The sequence below is a fragment of the Equus asinus genome, chromosome X, assembly GCF_041296235.1.
Source record: "Equus asinus isolate D_3611 breed Donkey chromosome X, EquAss-T2T_v2, whole genome shotgun sequence".
Lineage (NCBI taxonomy): Eukaryota > Metazoa > Chordata > Mammalia > Perissodactyla > Equidae > Equus > Equus asinus.
In genome coordinates this window covers 40,834,990-40,851,809 of record NC_091820.1, presented here as the reverse complement: position 1 = coordinate 40,851,809, position 16,820 = coordinate 40,834,990, and the positions used below count along the sequence as shown (strand labels likewise).

General features: G+C 46.8%; 1 protein-coding gene across 4 annotated transcripts in view; it reads left to right on the top strand.

Annotated features, from left to right (window-relative positions):
* Window positions 1–2,556: 2,556 nt before the first annotated feature.
* ZNF674 (zinc finger protein 674) overlaps window positions 2,557–16,820 on the top strand; it is a 29,805-nt gene continuing 15,541 nt past the window's right edge. Inside the window, exons 1-5 of one of the 4 annotated variants that reach the window (XM_070502745.1) lie at window positions 2,557–3,106; window positions 3,859–3,966; window positions 5,805–5,849; window positions 11,720–11,846; window positions 12,167–12,262. In XM_070502745.1, coding sequence (XP_070358846.1) covers window positions 3,907–3,966; window positions 5,805–5,849; window positions 11,720–11,846; window positions 12,167–12,262 — 328 coding nt within the window. In that variant the 5' untranslated portion in view covers window positions 2,557–3,106; window positions 3,859–3,906. Of the gene's footprint in view, window positions 3,207–3,858; window positions 3,967–4,324; window positions 4,344–5,093; window positions 5,221–5,804; window positions 5,850–11,719; window positions 11,847–12,166; window positions 12,263–16,820 lie in introns of those variants that run through there. The other 3 variants (XM_070502744.1, XM_070502747.1, XM_070502746.1) reach the window with 3 other exon arrangements.

Sequence of the window (16,820 nt, the reverse complement as noted above, 5' to 3'; positions counted from 1 at the left end):
CAGCACAAGGGCGGCAGGTTTGCCAGTCTTGATCTAAGTCCTTTAGCTTCATTTTCCCTGACGAAAGATTCCTCTAGGTCAGAATCAGTGACAAGAATTCTTCCAGCAGGAACCCAACGTGGGAAATGAGTCTTGATTCATGATAGTTTGCTCGGCTTCACTGAGTGTTCAGAGTGGACCGGTCCCTCAGGAGGGTGAGGTTCTTTCTACTGATGGGAATGCTCTCAGAGAGGCCATACAAAACAAACCCTGGAATCCGCCTCCAAGCTCAGTACGCAGGGGACGACATTCCATACTCGAATGCCCCCATGAGTACAGCCTTGGCCTCTGAGGCCAGGGGCACTTGGACAGAACCTAAGAAGTTCTCCCAACTCATCTGAAGCCCCTTTGGCCCCATCACCTATGACTGTTTTGGTCTCCTCCACTGTGAGGCTGCTCAGGGCTTCGGAGCCCAGTACTCTGTACTGGGGGATTTGCTGTCTGAGACTTTGGTCTGTGAGTGCATGTATACGCACATCTACAAGTACATACACATAGAAGCGTGTACAAAGATAGCGGGAAGAATAAATTAGGGCTTATTTGATATCCAGGGGGTCTAGGGCCTGGAAAAGAAGAGAATTCCATAACACAAACCACTGTTACTTGCCTCAGCAGCTGATGTCTCAGATTGCAGAGGGACACTGGGGACTTCTGTAGGTCTGAACTTTGCTCCAGAAAGAGGAAAAGGGAGACAAATCTTTCAACTTTAATGGGATTTTCAAAGATGCACCAGGTCTTGTCTGTTGACACTCCACAACATTCCCATTCCCATCCTCTCCGCTGTAATGCAGAGGCTGGGAGCACTGAGACTTTAGTTCTCAGACTCCCCTGTCAGCGTGATCTCTCTGTACGAAATTGGGAAGGAAGAAGGGAGGTAGAAGCCACACTTTCCCTCTAGCAGAGAGAGTGGACAAGTATCTTTTGGCAGATGTGAGTTTTTACAGCACCAGCTACACTCCCTTCTGAGCTAATCACCCAACCACCTTGGAGCCATGGGACACCTGTGCTGTCAGCAATGGGTTTCTACAGTTTTCTGACCTCTGAGTGGCAGAGAAAAACTTCCGGACTTTCTGTACTATAGTGATGCTGAAAGCTGGTGATGGCTCCTGACCCATAGGTCCTCCGTTCTCTTTCTCACTTCCAGAAATGATGACAATCAGAGTGCTTTAGAAATCATGTTGAAGACAGCAGAGACGCCAACAGTCTGGGTCTATATGAAGGAATGCCACCTGCCAATATGGAGTACCCATGGCTGATTCTTACGTGAGCAAGAAAGAGATTGTGCCTGAGCCATTACATTTGAGGGCTAATTATTCCAGTAGTTTCGCTCACCTAGATTAATACAGGAGCTGTAGCCTGTGTCTAGTTACTATTAGTCCCTGGAGTCTGTGGATAGGCAACAGGGCTGCAACACCTGAACGTGTTTCTTGGTTCCCAGGTACCAAAGTCACTACCAGGAAATGCTGGCATTGCATGAGCAATAACAGTGCTTCCTCCAGCAGGCCCCATCTGAAGCATCAGTCCCTTCTCTTTCCGTGTAAGCACTTGTCCCTGTAGAAGCACGATGCGGGAAGAGTCTGACCAGGGCAAAGACCACGTCTTTCTGCAGCTGGGGGTTTCTCCACTGTCCTCAGGACACTGTCATACTGACTCTCTTAACTTTTCCTGCCTCGTGATAGTGATGCCTGAAAAGAAGGTTATCACGTCACCTCTCCTCTAGAAATAATACATAAGTATCTCTAAACCTGGCCATCATTTACAAACGCACCAAGAATTCACAGAGGGGGACAATTCCCTGCTCACACGCCTGACAGCAAGCAGACTCTTCTCCAGGGACTTCCACACAGGCTTGGACAGAGCCACTACCTAGGAGAACGCTGGTTCTAGATTCGGGCTATGATTCATCCGAACCACCCGGGAATGTTAGTTAACTCCTAGAGAGGAAAGGGAGAGAGGGAGAAAGCAGCACGAGCAGATGGAAGATTAAATAAATGCACGACGGATTCCATGAGTTTGTGTCACACGCTTCTCTCAGCAGTGCCTGGCGTGTGCTGGCTCTAGCAGAGAAGGAACGGGGTGTATCTGAGCTGAGACCTCTCCAGGCCCCACCCAAGCAGCTCGGCTTGGTCACCTGACAGGTACAAGACACACAGCGCACAAACTTGGCCTCTTTCCCCCAGACTCTGACAGGAAACAGAAATGTCCTCAAAGGCACTACAGGCCTTTATAGCAGGCCATGTTGCCACTGGCTGGCACTGTCAGAGAGACCGGCTCTCTGCTACTTGACGCTCTGTTTGCAAAAGAGCAAAAACCAGATTCTCCCAGGACCCCAGGGTCCCAGAAACTGGAGATCTTCGATTCATTTCAGGAGAACAGGCGTCAAGAGGGTTTCTCTCTCATATGTGCAGGGCGCTGACCCTCCAGCTCACCTCCCAAAACAATTCCCCCACGGAGCCTGACCCCTGCCCTTTGACCCCTGCGCCTGAGACCACAACCCGGGTGGGATGGGGAGGCCCCGCCCCAAAATGGCCGCGCCCAAGTGCGGCCGTTGCCGGCAGCACGGCCACCGGCGTTTTCTCACTCTGGGGATCTAAAAGAAGCGGAAAGTGTGGCCTGGGGGACGGAGGGGCGCGAAGCCCCCAGGCTGCGCAGCGACGACAGGGCCGGCCGCGCAGGAGGACGACCGGGGAGAGGGCGCTCCGGCCTCGGAGGCGGCGGGGAGCCGGACCCTGCGACCGGCCGCGAGGAGCCCACTCGCCTCTCGGCGCCCTCAGCCTTTCGTGCGACTCGTCCCGGAAAACGGTCGCACGTTCCTGTCGTTCTCATCTCGCCTCAAAGGGAAGCACGTCAGAATCATCGTGCCGGCCAGGCGCCATGTTCGCCATTGGCAGCGGCGGCCTCGACTCCCATCCCCGCCCCCACCAAACGGCTGCTGCGCCTGCGCCGCGCCCCGACCTCGGGCCCCCGGGCTGCCGGGGAGCGAAAGTGCTCTGCTGACCCCGAGGGCGGCGCGAGTTCACGCTGCCTGTTGTTATCCGCCCAGGGACGTCGGACTGCTGGTGTCGCTGTGAGGGAGGCGGGGTTGGGGATACGCCGCGATGCGGGGGTCGGAGGGGCCAGGGTTAACGGGCTCGCGTCCCCGAAGGTGGAGTGGCAGGACCGTGGAGGTCAGCGAGTGATTCATTGATTCATTCATTGATTCATGCAGCGAGTGCTCACTGAGTGCCTAGTAAATACGAGGCCCCGTTGGGTTGCACCCTAATGTCCACAGTAGCCCTGTGAGGGAGGTGCTACGCGTCTCTTCATTTTAGAGAGAGAAAGCAAGAGGGGAAAGGCTCGGAACCTGTCCAAAGGCGCACAGCTAGGAAAGCGGGGCATCCTTTTTCTTTGTGCTTTTTTCCTCCTGGCACTGATCCCTTTCGAACGCACCCTGTGATTTCTTTATCATGTTTGTTGCTGACTGTCTCCCCAGCTAGAATCTTGCTCCGCAAGATCGGGGAGCTCCTACACTTTGTTCACTGAGGTCTCTGCAACACGTAGAGCAGTGGAACAGGCACACAGTAGGCGCTCACCTCTTTATCGAGTGACTAAAGGCCCAGAGGAGGCAGGCAGTTGGTTCCAGAGCCCGGGCTCTGAGGAAGTCAGACAGTGCCTAGCTCCTCGTCTGGCGATAGTTGAGCTCTCGATAAATGTTAACTCCTAAAACGAGGACGAGGCACTGCGCCTCCTCGTGTCCAGGAAAACATTTGGGTTTTCCTCCACTTCCCTGCATCATCGGGGTTGCTGATTGCATCTCCTGTGTGGTCATTGTCTTTCCAGGGTCGGGGTGCGTAGCTGAGACCAGTGCTCGCCTTCACGCTCCAGCTTATGTGCCCTGGGCTCCGATTGTCAGTCTCCGGAACAGCAGGTGTGAGGCCTCAGGAGGAGGTGAGTTCCCCGGCCCGAGGGAGACCTCTGGTGCTGAAGTGAGGGTCCCAGCTGAGAGGCCCTTGGCTCTGAATGCTTTGGTCCTGGCTCCTGAGGAGCAAGAGAGCTCCTCTGAGGGGAGTTGGAGGAGAAGCCTCAGCCCAGAGCCCAGACGCAGAGGCTCAGGGCAGAGGCAGGAGGCTCACAGGAACGAGGTGGTAGAAGAGCTGTCCGTGCAGTGGCCTCTGTCCCTCCGGCCAGCAGACACAGAGCAAGGCGGCCATGCTGGCTCAACTTCCAGCACCATCAAGGGTGGTGTGATGGTGAGCGGTCGGACCCCTATTGCAGGAGACAGCTGAAGGGCGCAGCTGGATGGAGGGACGCTGCCCTGAGGACAGGTGCCCTGCTCTAGTGCCTGCAAGGGGGGGGGGGGCGTGATGAGGCGGGGAAGGATCGCTGCCAGCCTCACAGGACTTCTGTCCTGACACTGCTGTGCCCACACCATCCTGCTGCCCTCTTTTGCCCTTGGCCGTTTCTGCATTTGAGTCAGTCCTGTACTAGGAACATCTCACCCTCCTCTAGCGGAAATGTTGACTCTCCCTCCATCTTGACTAAAGTGCAGAAAAGGTTCTTTTCTGTAAGTTTACTTTCTGTTTTTCTTTTGGTTTGTGCAATTTCAGAGTAGTCTGCAGGCATGTGATCATCCAGGTCTGCCGCCTCATTTTGATGCCAGTGTAACTGGGCCTGAGAACGTGACTTGTAAAGCTACGAGGCGCTGAATGCCTTTGTCCTGATGCTGCTGCAGGGGTTGCTCCAGTGGCCGCGGTTACTCTGCCCAAAAGCTCTTCAGTGACACTTTCCTTTCAAACTTCCAAGCAGGGAGGAGCAGGACAGTCAAATGGAAATCATGGGAAAGGAGGAAGTGCGGGGGCGGGAACAGGGTGGTGGTGGGCCTGCAAGGGGCAGAGGGGGCAGGGGGCAAGGTCAGTGGTTTCCAGCTCCCTGTGGAACTGACCAGTGCTGGCTCTTCACCTCCTCCTCCGCCCTCTCCTCCCCCCAGGGCTCTCAGCCCTGTTTTCTCTCTCTCCTGCAAACCACAGCAAGGTGTCCCTGTCCTCCACACTTTGTCCAGGGTCCTACACCTCTAGGGCTCAGCGTGAGCATAGGTGATTTGTAATCATTTTTAATATTCATTTTACTAGTAATTAGTATTCACTGTCACAAATGAGAAAATGCAAGTACCCAGCAGAGGACAGGTGAAATCACCACTCAGAGGTAAGCAGTGTCTGCAGTGAAACAGATGCTCTTCTAGACTCTCTTCCTCAGTTCGGACACACTGCTGAACAAGTGGCATCGTGCTGCACTTGCTTTTTTGGAACCTGCTTTTAAACATGTTGAGAAATGCAAACAAGATTCCATAGCATTTTTAAAGCCCACGAGGTGTCCCGTTGTGTGTGTCTTATTTTTTAACTGAGTCCCCTCTGCTGGAGGTTTAGTTGCTTCCAAGTTTCTGGATGCTGCAAACAAGTTAATATCCCTGCGGCTTTGTGCTTATTCGTGATTGATTACTTAGGGTGCATTTCCAGGAATAGAATTCTTGAGAGAAAGGAGGTGTCAGGTTGTTAATGGCTTCTGGGTAGATGTCTTTAAACACAAGCCATACATCCGTCCAGGAAGAGAAAAAAGATTCTGTGTGCAAAAGCCACATGATCTTAGCCATGTCCCACGGGGACAGGCTAGAGCTACGAGGCCGTGTTTCCAGGTCATTCTGACGGTTCAAGGAAGATTCTTACTGGGCTGGCGATGATGGTCTCAGGGCTGTGTGCACTGATCTCGACCCTCTAATCCTGCCTTTGTAGATCTCCATCCTTTGTCCGGGGCAGAACAGGATGGCCAACGCCCAGGTGAGTTCCTGATTACCCCTTCTTTGTCTCCAGTGAACTGGAGGCAGCTTTTGGGAGTCTGTATTGTAACGTTGAAAAATCTGTGTCTTCTTTTCCATCTCAGAGAAGATTGTTTAAATACATACACTTAGCGTCCTTCCAGTTCACTTTCTTCTCTTTATTAGGTTTAAAATAAAGTAAATCCATGCTTAATGTTTTAATATGCATATAAAAATAGTAGCCCAAACATCCCCATTTCTTCTCCCGCACTCCCAAGTTCTTCCTCAGGGATGCCCACTGTTAACAGTTTGGTGACAGCGTTGTGAGCATGTACATCCGTTTAATAAGCCGAAAACAGACGCACATGTGAAGCTGTGTGCATTTTTGCACAAATGCTGTCATACTCCCCTACCCATCTTGCTGCTCCCGCACGTTTATCTTCTGGATGTTGTTCCTCGTCAGTATACAAAGATGATCAGTTCCTGTTGTGTGGTCTGGCTGTATCATTTAACCATTTCTCTATCCTTGGATATTTTTGATTTGAATGTTTTTAGTATTACAAACAGTGCCTCACGAACAACTTTCTGTGTGTCTGTTTGCTCAGTACTACAAGTATTATGGAGGTTATACATGGAAATCGGATTTTTAACTAACAGGTGCTCAAACCTTAAATGTGTCCTTCCACATCCTTCATAATTACTCCTCCTCCTGATTTTTAAAGACCAGATAATTTCTATGTTCCAATTTTCCAGGCTGTTGAGAGATGAGAAAGCACCCAATTCATTTTATAAAGCCACTTAACTTTAAATTTGATGGAGATACTACAAAAAGGAAAATTATAAACCAGTTTCACTTAAGAATATGGATGCCAAAATTGAAAAAATATCCTGAACAGAACATTAATGAATTGAACCAAGCATTTGTAAAGTAATGCATGCACAAGGTAAAACTTTCAAATGAGAGCTTTGCTCCACAGAGGGTGGAGAACAATTCTGTCCCCAGTCCGCCGTCTCCTCCTTTACTGGTGCATGCATTCTTCCAGAGATCACGTGTGCGTGTCGTTCTGCCTAGACAGAGGAATCACTTTTCTTTTTCTCCCTCTCTTTTTTAATTTTTTACAAATTGGAGAACATTCTAGTCCTTAATGATGCTTCCAGTGCACTTGTGCAGAGTCTGTCCCAGGGATTCTGAAGTGTGGCACTATTGCCATTTTGGGCCAAATTATTCTTTGTTGTCTGGGACTGTCCTGTGCATTGCAGCATGTATGGCAGCGTCCCCTGGCCTCTATTGACTGGATGCTGGTCGTACTCCCTCCTCCGGTTTTGGCAACCAGTGTGTCTCCCCACATTGCCAAATGTCTCCTGGGGGACAAAATGACCCAAGGTTTAAACCAGCAGTCTACCCCGTTTACAAAAATGGCCACTCGATGTTCTACTGGATGGAAATACCATTTGTTATTTACCTTTCTCCTAGTGAGGTACATTCGGGCTATTTCTAGTCTTTGGCTACTGTAAGCAACGTAGCAGTGAATATCCGTGTACACTCCAGTTGTCTGCATGTGAGTACATCTTTCTAGAAGGGAGCTTTCTGGGTCCGTGACTACAAGAATCTTGAACTATGATTCAAGATCGTCAAATTGCCCCCCAGATAGTGTGTTCTGTGCACTGCTAGCCACCATAGGATGCCTTTTCCCATGAACAGGCAATCACAGTGATTCTCGCAAACATGGTGAGGAGAGAAAAGAGTGGTGCATTTTAATTTGCATTTTTGACTTGAGTGTCTTTTCATATTTTAAACACCATTTGTGCCTTTTCCTTTCAGATGTTTATTCGAGTCATTTGCTCGTTTTTTCTCTTGGGTGTGGAATTACTTTGATTACTGATTGCCAGCTCTTTATGCTAACATAATAAGTAAATCAGACCTCTGTCATACATGTTGTAAATATTTTTTCATGATTTGTCATTTGTTTTGGCTTGGATTATATATCTTGGGGAATAGACACTTAAATTTTTTAAACGTGGTCTAATTTCACAATCTTTAGTGGCTTCTAGATTTCATGTATTGCTTAAAACGTCTTCTGCAAGTCAAGATTATAAAAATGTCATTTTAATTATGTGGAAAAACAGTGGTTAATGAATGATGGTGGCACCGTTGTCTCTCTGTCTAGATGGAAACAAAGCTCGACTCTTCTGCATATAAAAGTAAAATTCCAGACTGATTAAAGAACTAAATTTTTATTCGAGAGATTAGAGGAAAATTTCAGAGGCTATTTATATAACCTTGCTCAGTGCAAGAAATATTTTTAATGAAGATGCCAAACCCAGAAACCATGAAGAGCAAGGTTGTCAGATTAGATTGCATTAGGATGTTAAAATCTGTACGGTCAAAAGACGTTTGAGAAAATACATGTGGTACGTATGACACACAGAGGATTTATAGACAGACAATGCAACCCATGGTACAAAAAAGACCTAAACTGTGCTAGAAAAGCAGTCAGCCGATAGGACAGGCAATGTTTAAGAGAAAAGGGGGATGCCGTATGAAAAGATGGGTACCCTCCCTAGTTTTCAAGACCAGAAAACAGGGCTCGTGTTTGGTCCTCCTTTTCTGTGGCTTTCTGACAAATGAAACCAGTGTCAGCCCTTCTACTGTTTGCCTTCCAGGTGTGTGTGTGTTGTGTGTGTGTATACAAAAAACCCAAAACTTTGCATGGATTGCTTTTCATGAAAATGTACCCCTAATATACATATTCCGAAATTTGGCTTTTTTTCCTTTAACAAAAATATACCAGACATCCTTTCATGTCGGCCAGTTTTTATAATGGCTGTTCTAGAGTACAGCGAGTATAGCCGGAATGCTGCATGTAACCACTCTGTCATCCTCCCAGGCCAGAGGCAGTTTGTTTATAATCAGGGTCATTTTTATCATAAGCAGTGTTGCCTGGTAATGTAGCTGTCATTCCACCATTACTGGATTCCCAGGAGCACAGGACATTCAGGGCCATCTCTCCCCTTCCTTTTTGCTGATACAAATCCTGCTGCCTTGAACATCTTTATGGGCTTATAAATGGTTCAGTAGCATAGAGTCCTGTAAATGCAACTACTGGTGAAAATAGGAGGAAAAAACTTAGTAGGACCTGCCAAATTACCTGTCAGCCAGCCTTAGATGAGAATACTCATGTTCCAGTACCCTCGTGAACAGTGGCTCTCTGTCTTGTGACTATTTACCAGTCTTACAGGTACAAGTCAACATCTTACTGTTTAATTAGCATGTATTTGAACTTTAGTGAGGTTTATCATCTCTTTCTATGTTTAGTAGCCACTTATATTTCTGTTGCTGTGGATTTTTGTCCATTCTATTGAGTTGTGTTTGCTACTGACTTATTGGAAGCCTAGGGGGAAATCCAGAGAGGGCAGTGCCGTGTGATAGGGTATTTGCAGTGTGCATTTTGATGTGCTTTAACCAGTTGCTCCCCCACCCCCTGGAGGCAGTAAAGTTTATAACTTCTTTGGTGTTTTTCGCCACGCTTGACTGCACTGGGTCTTATCAACCTTCTTAATGTTTAAGAACCTGAAGGGTATAAATAAGTCCTGGCGATCTAATGCACAGCATAGTGATTACAGTCAACAGTGCTGTATTATAAACCTCAAAGTCACTAAGAGACTAGATCTTAATTGTCCTCACCACGAAAGAATAAATGATAATAATGTGACGTGGTGGAGGTGTTAGCTAACGCCACAGGGCCATCATCCTGCAGTATATAAATGTATCAAGTCGACATGCTGTACACCTTAAACTCATCCGATGTTGTAAGTCAGACACATCTCCAGGAAAAGAAGAATCTGAAGGTTGATAAATGGTATCCTATTTGAAATTTACTTCACATTGCTTCAGGTACATGTATTAGCTTGTGGTCTTTTTCTTAATGATGTGTTAGAATTTTAGTGCGTGAAGGAAATTAGATCATTGTTATGTATCTTACAAGTATTTTTACCACCTTGATATTAATGTTTGAGAATTTTTAAACTTTGTTTTTGCTACTTTAGAAATTCCTAATGTCTAGGTAGTCAGGTTTATCAGTTTGGCTGTATGTCTTCTGAATTTGGGGATGGCTTAGAAAGACTTTCGCCACTCTAAAATTGTAGAAACGTTTAACTCATCTATTAGTTTTATGGTTATCTTGCACACATTTAAATCTCTAACTCATCTGTAATTTATTTTGGACTTTGGAGTGAGATAGCGAATCCAGTTTTATGGTGTGTCTTTTCCCCGCAGAAATTCCTAGCCAGATTTTCCTAATGGCCTTTTCGGCCATGATTTGAGATCCTTTGATTATGAACTGAATTCTGACCCTGTATGTGTAGGATCTGTTAGTGGTTTTTAACTTTTGCCATCATTGAAGTATAAGACTGAGTTAGTGTTAATAAAACCCTTCTGCTCCTTAGGGAAATAGGACCTTGAGTTAACCTGGTTTCAGCCTTGTGTCACTGGAAACCCGATAATGTGGAATGAGGCTGTGTTACCAGGCGTTCTTACTTATGGTAAAAATGACTCCAGAGTGGCAAACTGCCTCTGAACTGGGAGGACTGTGAATAACTGTGCATAGCTAGAGGGAAGCCACAGACTTGGGTTCCTGAGTTCTGTGTAACTTTTATAACTGGGCATGTCCTTTGCCAGGCCCCTGGAAGAGGTGCCCAGGGGCCTGTGACAAGAGATGCTGGTCTATGGAGCAGCTTTGGGCTTCTCAGCCAGATGTTCCCTGCACTCAGCAGTGTGGTCTTGTTGTTGCGCACCTCAGTTATCACAGGGCAGTGTGGCGGGGCCTAGTCTGGGCTCATAGCTACTGGATTGGACTAAGACTCCTGCTGGTGACACATGCCTGTCATGCCCCTTCTGCATGCTGTTTCCTGCCTCCTGCATCGTATCCTCTGCAAAGCTGAGTGAACTGGTGCCACCTATGGCCTTTTGGGCCCTTGTGGGTGCAAAATGTCTCATTGAATTTAAGACCACTGAGTGTGGGTAGGACAGGATGGGACCCGGAGCATAAATAGATGGATTATGGCTCTCTTATAGGAATCCAGGCACTTAGAGGAGTAAACTCTTGTTTGGCTATGACAGGCCAAACACAGATCCTTTTTTACCTCAATCTGCTGACCAGGCCAGACACAGACCTGTTCTTTGTCTCATGACTGATTAGCTAAGATTGGCACTGTGGGTCGTGATTGAGGAGCTGTGTTTAGACTATTCTAGTCGTATATCCTCTGCAAAGCCTTCTCTGTCACTGCCCTTGGGAGGCAGCCCTCCTCACTGCCTCCCTCCCTCCCTTTCATATGTGAGTTTCCAAGTGTTGTCTTTCTCCTTGTACTGGACTGAAGCTCCTTCAGTTCAGGAGCTGTGTTTGTTTTTATTAATGTTTACATCCTCTGGACTTGCCAGCTTGGTCTCTGTTCAATAAGTGTGTGTCGAATGAATGATTTCCAGGGAAAGATATTTCTAACACCCAATCTGTTTTCCTATAAAGTTTAAAATAATTTTAGCTACATAAACACCCTATATATTATACCGTGTCAAATTGTGGACGGTGAGCAGCTCAAGAACAATTCTAGAGAGAAAGGCAATGCAGTGTAGTATTGAAGAATGTGTGTGTGGAAACCAGACCAAGTGGATTTTAATCCCCAATTCCTAGCTGTGCGACCCTGGGCGAGTGACTTTACACTCTGGGTGCCTCACTGTCCTCATCTGTCAGGCTTCTCCTGGGTGGTGGGGAGGATCAAAATCCTTACTACACGTGAAGGACTTAGGATGGGCACGGAGGAGGCACTTGACGAACTTGAAATGGTCTGCCTGTCCGCTAGCCGATCACTGAGCTAAAGAGCAATGTGCTGTTGCAGGAATGCTTGACCTTCAAGGACGTGTTTGTGGACTTCACCCTGGAGGAGTGGCAGCAACTGGACGGTGCTCAGAAGAACCTCTACAGGGATGTCATGCTGGAGAACTACAGCCACCTGGTCTCCGTGGGTGAGGGACTGCTCCACGGTGTGACTAGAATGCTCCCACTCGTGTCTCCGTCTCTCATGGCTGCAGGCTCAGGGGCCTCTGAAGCCCTAAATGAGCTTGGGCCTAGGGCTCACTGTCAGGGATTCATAATCCCGTTGGCACCCCGCACAGGTTGTTTGTGCTCTCATCTTCTCTGTGAATGTTCTGCTTTGGGGGGCAAACAGCTGTGCTTGTGGGGCAGTCACCGAGGCTGGACCACCTTCAGCCTGCAAGGGTGGGCCTCGGTTCTGGAATGCCTCTGGCATCAATCACGAAGTCCTGTGTCATTTTCCTATCCACAGGGTACCTAATGGCCAAACCAGATGTGATCTTCAGGTTGGGACAAGGAGAAGAGGCTGGGATGGCAGGCAGAGAAACCCCAATGCAGAGCTGTCCAGGTGAGCACATGCCGGGCCATTCAGGCCAGGGCAAGGGGGACCTAGTAGGTCAGTGAGAGCGTGGCCTCGGGGGCGCCCCCAGGAGCTCTTCTCAGAGTCCCCAGACTTGGGGACACATCTTGGGTCTGATGGAATGAGCTGCTGTAATAGCCACACGATGCCCCCACCTGCCACCCTTCTCCAGCCCCCTTGTTCTTGCTTGGGGTGCAGACAGAGGGCAGCCACTGCTCTTCTTTAGATCCTGTCTCTACGTTCCAGCATCCTGGGTGGCTACTGAGAAGTGCTGAGCCTTTTCCCCTTCCTCCTCTCCCTGCCTTCTGGAAGCTTTTGGGGTTTCCCCCCTTACTTGCGCATTTGCGTTTTCATCAGGAGAGATGTGGGTGGAGGTGAGATGGTTCCTGTTTATTTGGCATACTGGGGGCCCTTTAAGGCTGAAATGTGGAGTCTTTTCTTCAGTCTCAGGGAACTTCTCCTACCTGGTTTATTGGAGTGGGTATGGACAAAAAGGCTTTGCTAGTGGCTTTCACGTGTACCAGGCCAGGTACCCACCATGTCCCTGCCTGCCCTCATGTTGTGGCTGAACAGTGTCACCCTTCACACAGGTCTGTTTGTTCTTATTTCCTCAGACTCTTCCAGTCTGACTTGATACCACCTGTTGTCAGATTCCTCCTCTTATCAATACTTCCCTCCCACTCAACTATATTGTCTTTTGTATTATCTTTGTTTATTGAAAAAAGAAAGAAACTTGAGAGGACGTTGCTCCCACAGTGGCATGCTTCTGTGAGCACTGTCTCAGTCCGGGGCAGAGCTGCTTTTTCCCTTAACTCTGGGCCCCTGACAGGGATCCAGAAACTCTTCAGATGTTGGTCTTCCTCTTTTTCTCTCCCATTCACAATGGCCACTCCACAGGCCCGTCCTGAAGAACGCTGTGACTGGGTCAGGCTGGCCCGTGGACCAGCAGCCTGGGCATCTCCCAGGCTCTATTAGAAATGCAGACTCTTGGTGTCCACCTCAGATTTTCTGAATCTGAATCTGCTTTTCATCAGCCGTTTAGAGCTTAATTTCAGAGCTCTAGCTGTACTCAGACACTGGCCCAGCTCATCCCAGGTGACTCCCGCATGGCTTCCTCAGAGCCCACTCCTTCTTGGCAGATGCACTCTCTCTCTGTCTCTGACTCTCAGAGCCTCCCTGTGCTGGCGTGCGCACAGCCTCTGTTGCTTCTCCCAGGGACGTTGTGGGCTACAGTTTCCTCTTTACTGCATGCTAAATCCCACATCTGCCACCTTGTGGAGATTCATCAGGATTTCTGGTCTGCTCATGGCACACTTTTTCCTACTTCCAGTGTTTCCAGGAATCGTAATGACTATGAGTCTCATTCTCATTTCAGTGGTATCCTGGAAGGGGGAAAAACAAACTCAGAGGCACAGTCCACCGTCTTGAGTCACAGTTCCCTTTCATTAAAAACTGCCTTGTGTTAAAAGTAGTGCAGGCACATGTTGGGTCTCAGAGTGCATAGCTGTACAGGATACAGATAGTCTTAGTGCATCCCCAGTCACCTCCCAGGGCTGCCTCTTCTCAAGCTTTCTGTTTTTCATTCTTCTGGATGACCGCCTCCATGGGTCCAGGGAATACCTTCATGCCTGCAATCTGGCGTTTTCACTTTTATCTTTCCTCTAGGAAAAATACAGATTCAGCTCAATTACACTTTGCTCTTCTGCTCCCCAGCTCTTCACAATGTTTGTTAAATTCTTACTTTTAGCTTCCTTATTGGTTACATGTGTAGCATTAAATAATGTAGCTGAACTTCCGTTTTTGCATTCTATTTGGTAACTTTCTTTAATTAAACCCATCTAAGTGCCTGTGGCTTATTTCTCTGCCTGGAACACAAACCCCTAGAGACAAGAGTCTGCATCTTCTTCTTACTTACGCAGGTGTGGGGCTGGTGGACGACATCCGATAATTAATGATTTGATTGGATGTGACGAGGGCAGAGGGAGGAGGTTTGTTAGTTATCCAGAGTCCAGTGGTTAAGAGCTTGGTCTGTGGAGCTCATGGCCTGGATTTAGATTCTGGCTTCTTCACTCACTAGTGTCACTCTGCACACATGACTTAGCCTCTCTCTCCTGTTTGTAGAATGGGACTGATGCTAGAATGTCCAGGATTGTCAGAATTTAATGAGTTGACAAGTGTAAAGCAACTAAAAGGGTGCTTGGCATACAGGGAGCTCTTAAGAAATGGTGTCACTATTTTATTGTAGTTATTAGTGATACGGAATATTGTTTAAGGCACAGTTGTTAACCAGAGGTGTATCACTTAGTGACCTGTGGAAGGAACGTCAGGATACTCACGAGTAGACCCCACACTCTAGTAACTGTTTCAGAAAGCCTGAGATGGACTGGTTATGTGCATTTTGAGTAACACTCCAGATAATTCTGATGCCCATGTCTAGTTCAGATCCACTGCTTTAAATATCCCCTAAGAGGGGTTCAAAGGCCCGGGGAGACATGACAAGGCTGTCACCCAGGAGCGCGGGATCTGGTGTGATGGGGACAGGAGCACGTGGACTCGCTACTGACAATTGATTCTCTTCCCCCTCCTCCATACTTCAAGCTACTTCCAGAACTGTATGTTCCTCTGGCCCCGGGTGAAATCTCTGACAGTTCCTATAAATTCTCTGGTGGTTCTGAGATAATAAAAATCTTCTAGGAACTGTTAGTCTCAAAAGTAGTCTCATTGTTGGGGCCGGCTCTGTGGCTGAGTGGTTAAGTTCAGGCGCTCTGCTGCGGGGGCCCAGGGTTCAGATCCTGGGCGCGGACATGGCACCGCTCATCAGGCCACGTTGAGGTGGCGTCCCACATCCCACAACTAGAAGGACCTGCAACTAAGATATACAACTATGTACAGGGGGGTTTGGGGAGATAAAGCAGAAAAAAAAAAAAGATTGGCAACAGTTGTTAGCCCAGGTGCCAATCTTTAAAAAAAAAGCAATTGTCTCATTGTAGTAATAAAAATGGTCCAAGCCCATGTAGTAGTTCAAACTTTGAAGTTGATTGAGCTTTTCACAGAAAGAACTTTTACCTCTGTTAATTTTCTCTATCATTTGTTTTCTGTTTTGTTGATTTCTCCTTTTACTTTTATTTCCTTTTTATTTTTTCTACTTACTTTAGGTTTACTTTGTGGTTCTCTATCCAGCTTCTTTTTTCTCCAACGTTTTATTATGAAAATTTTCACATGAAACAAGTGAAAGAATTGTAGTTTGAGCACCCATATAATACCACCACCTAGGTTTAGCTATATTTGCCTTACCTCATATCTATCTGCCAAGCAATTCTTCTCTCCTTCCATCAGTACACTTTATTTTTTATGTGTCTTGCCTTTCAAAGTAAGTTGCAGAGATCAGTACTTCACCCCTACGGGCATATCATTAGCTCGAATACCTCCACAGGCATATTATTAACTCGAATTCAGTATTTGTTAGTGTTTTGTCTATCCTTAATGCTTAATAGGTAGTTTGATAAAATGAAATGCATAAATAGCACAATATGATATTGGGTTGTATGTGGTAACATAATTCACCTATGTTTTTTCCATGTATTGTCATTATATATTTATTTTAAAGTGAGATTTATTGAGGTATAATTTATATACCATGGAGTTTATTTTTCTTAAGTACAGTTCTGTACTTTTTATAAATATATAGTCATGTAACCACCACCACAATCAGGATACTGGGCATTGGCATTCCCTAAAATGTCCCCTTCTGCCCCTTTACAATTCAACTTCTCCCGCACTTCCCAATCTGATCTTGTTCTAGTTTTCTTCTTTCTAGAATGGTGTATAAATGAATCTTAGAGTATGTAGCCTACGTGTCTTGCTTCTTTCACTTACCTTAATGCTTTTAGGGTCATTCATGTTGTGACATGTATCAGCAGTTTGTTCCTTTTTGTAGTAGAATAATGTTCCATTTTGTTTATCCATGGACCAATTTATGCACATGCGAATTATTTCCAATATTGGGTTGTTATGAAAGAAGGTGGTATGAACATTCATATTCAGGTCTTTGTATGGATATATATTTTCATATTTCTTGGGTAAATATCTGGAGTGGGACTGCTTGGTCACATGTATGTTTAACTTCACAAGACACCACCAAACTGTATTTTTAACATGACTGTACCATTTTGGTTGCCCACCAGCCACAGAGGAGAGTTCCAGGTGTTTTGCATCCTTCCCAGCACTTGGTATTATTAGTATTGGTGGTCTTTTTAGTAGCTGTAAGAGTATCTCACTGTGATTTTAATTTGCATTTCTCCAGTAACTAATGTTGAGGATCTTTTCATGTGCTTATTTGCCATCTGTACATCTTTGGTGAACTGTTTGTTGTAATATTTTGCCATTTTTGTTGTCATTAAATTGTGAGAGTTCTTTATATATTCTGGAAGCAAGTCCCTTATCAGCTATGTGTTTTCCAAGTATTTACCCCCAAGCTGTGGCTTGTTTTTATCTTAACAGTGTGTTTCAAAAAACAGACATTTTTAATTTTGATAAAGTCCAGTTT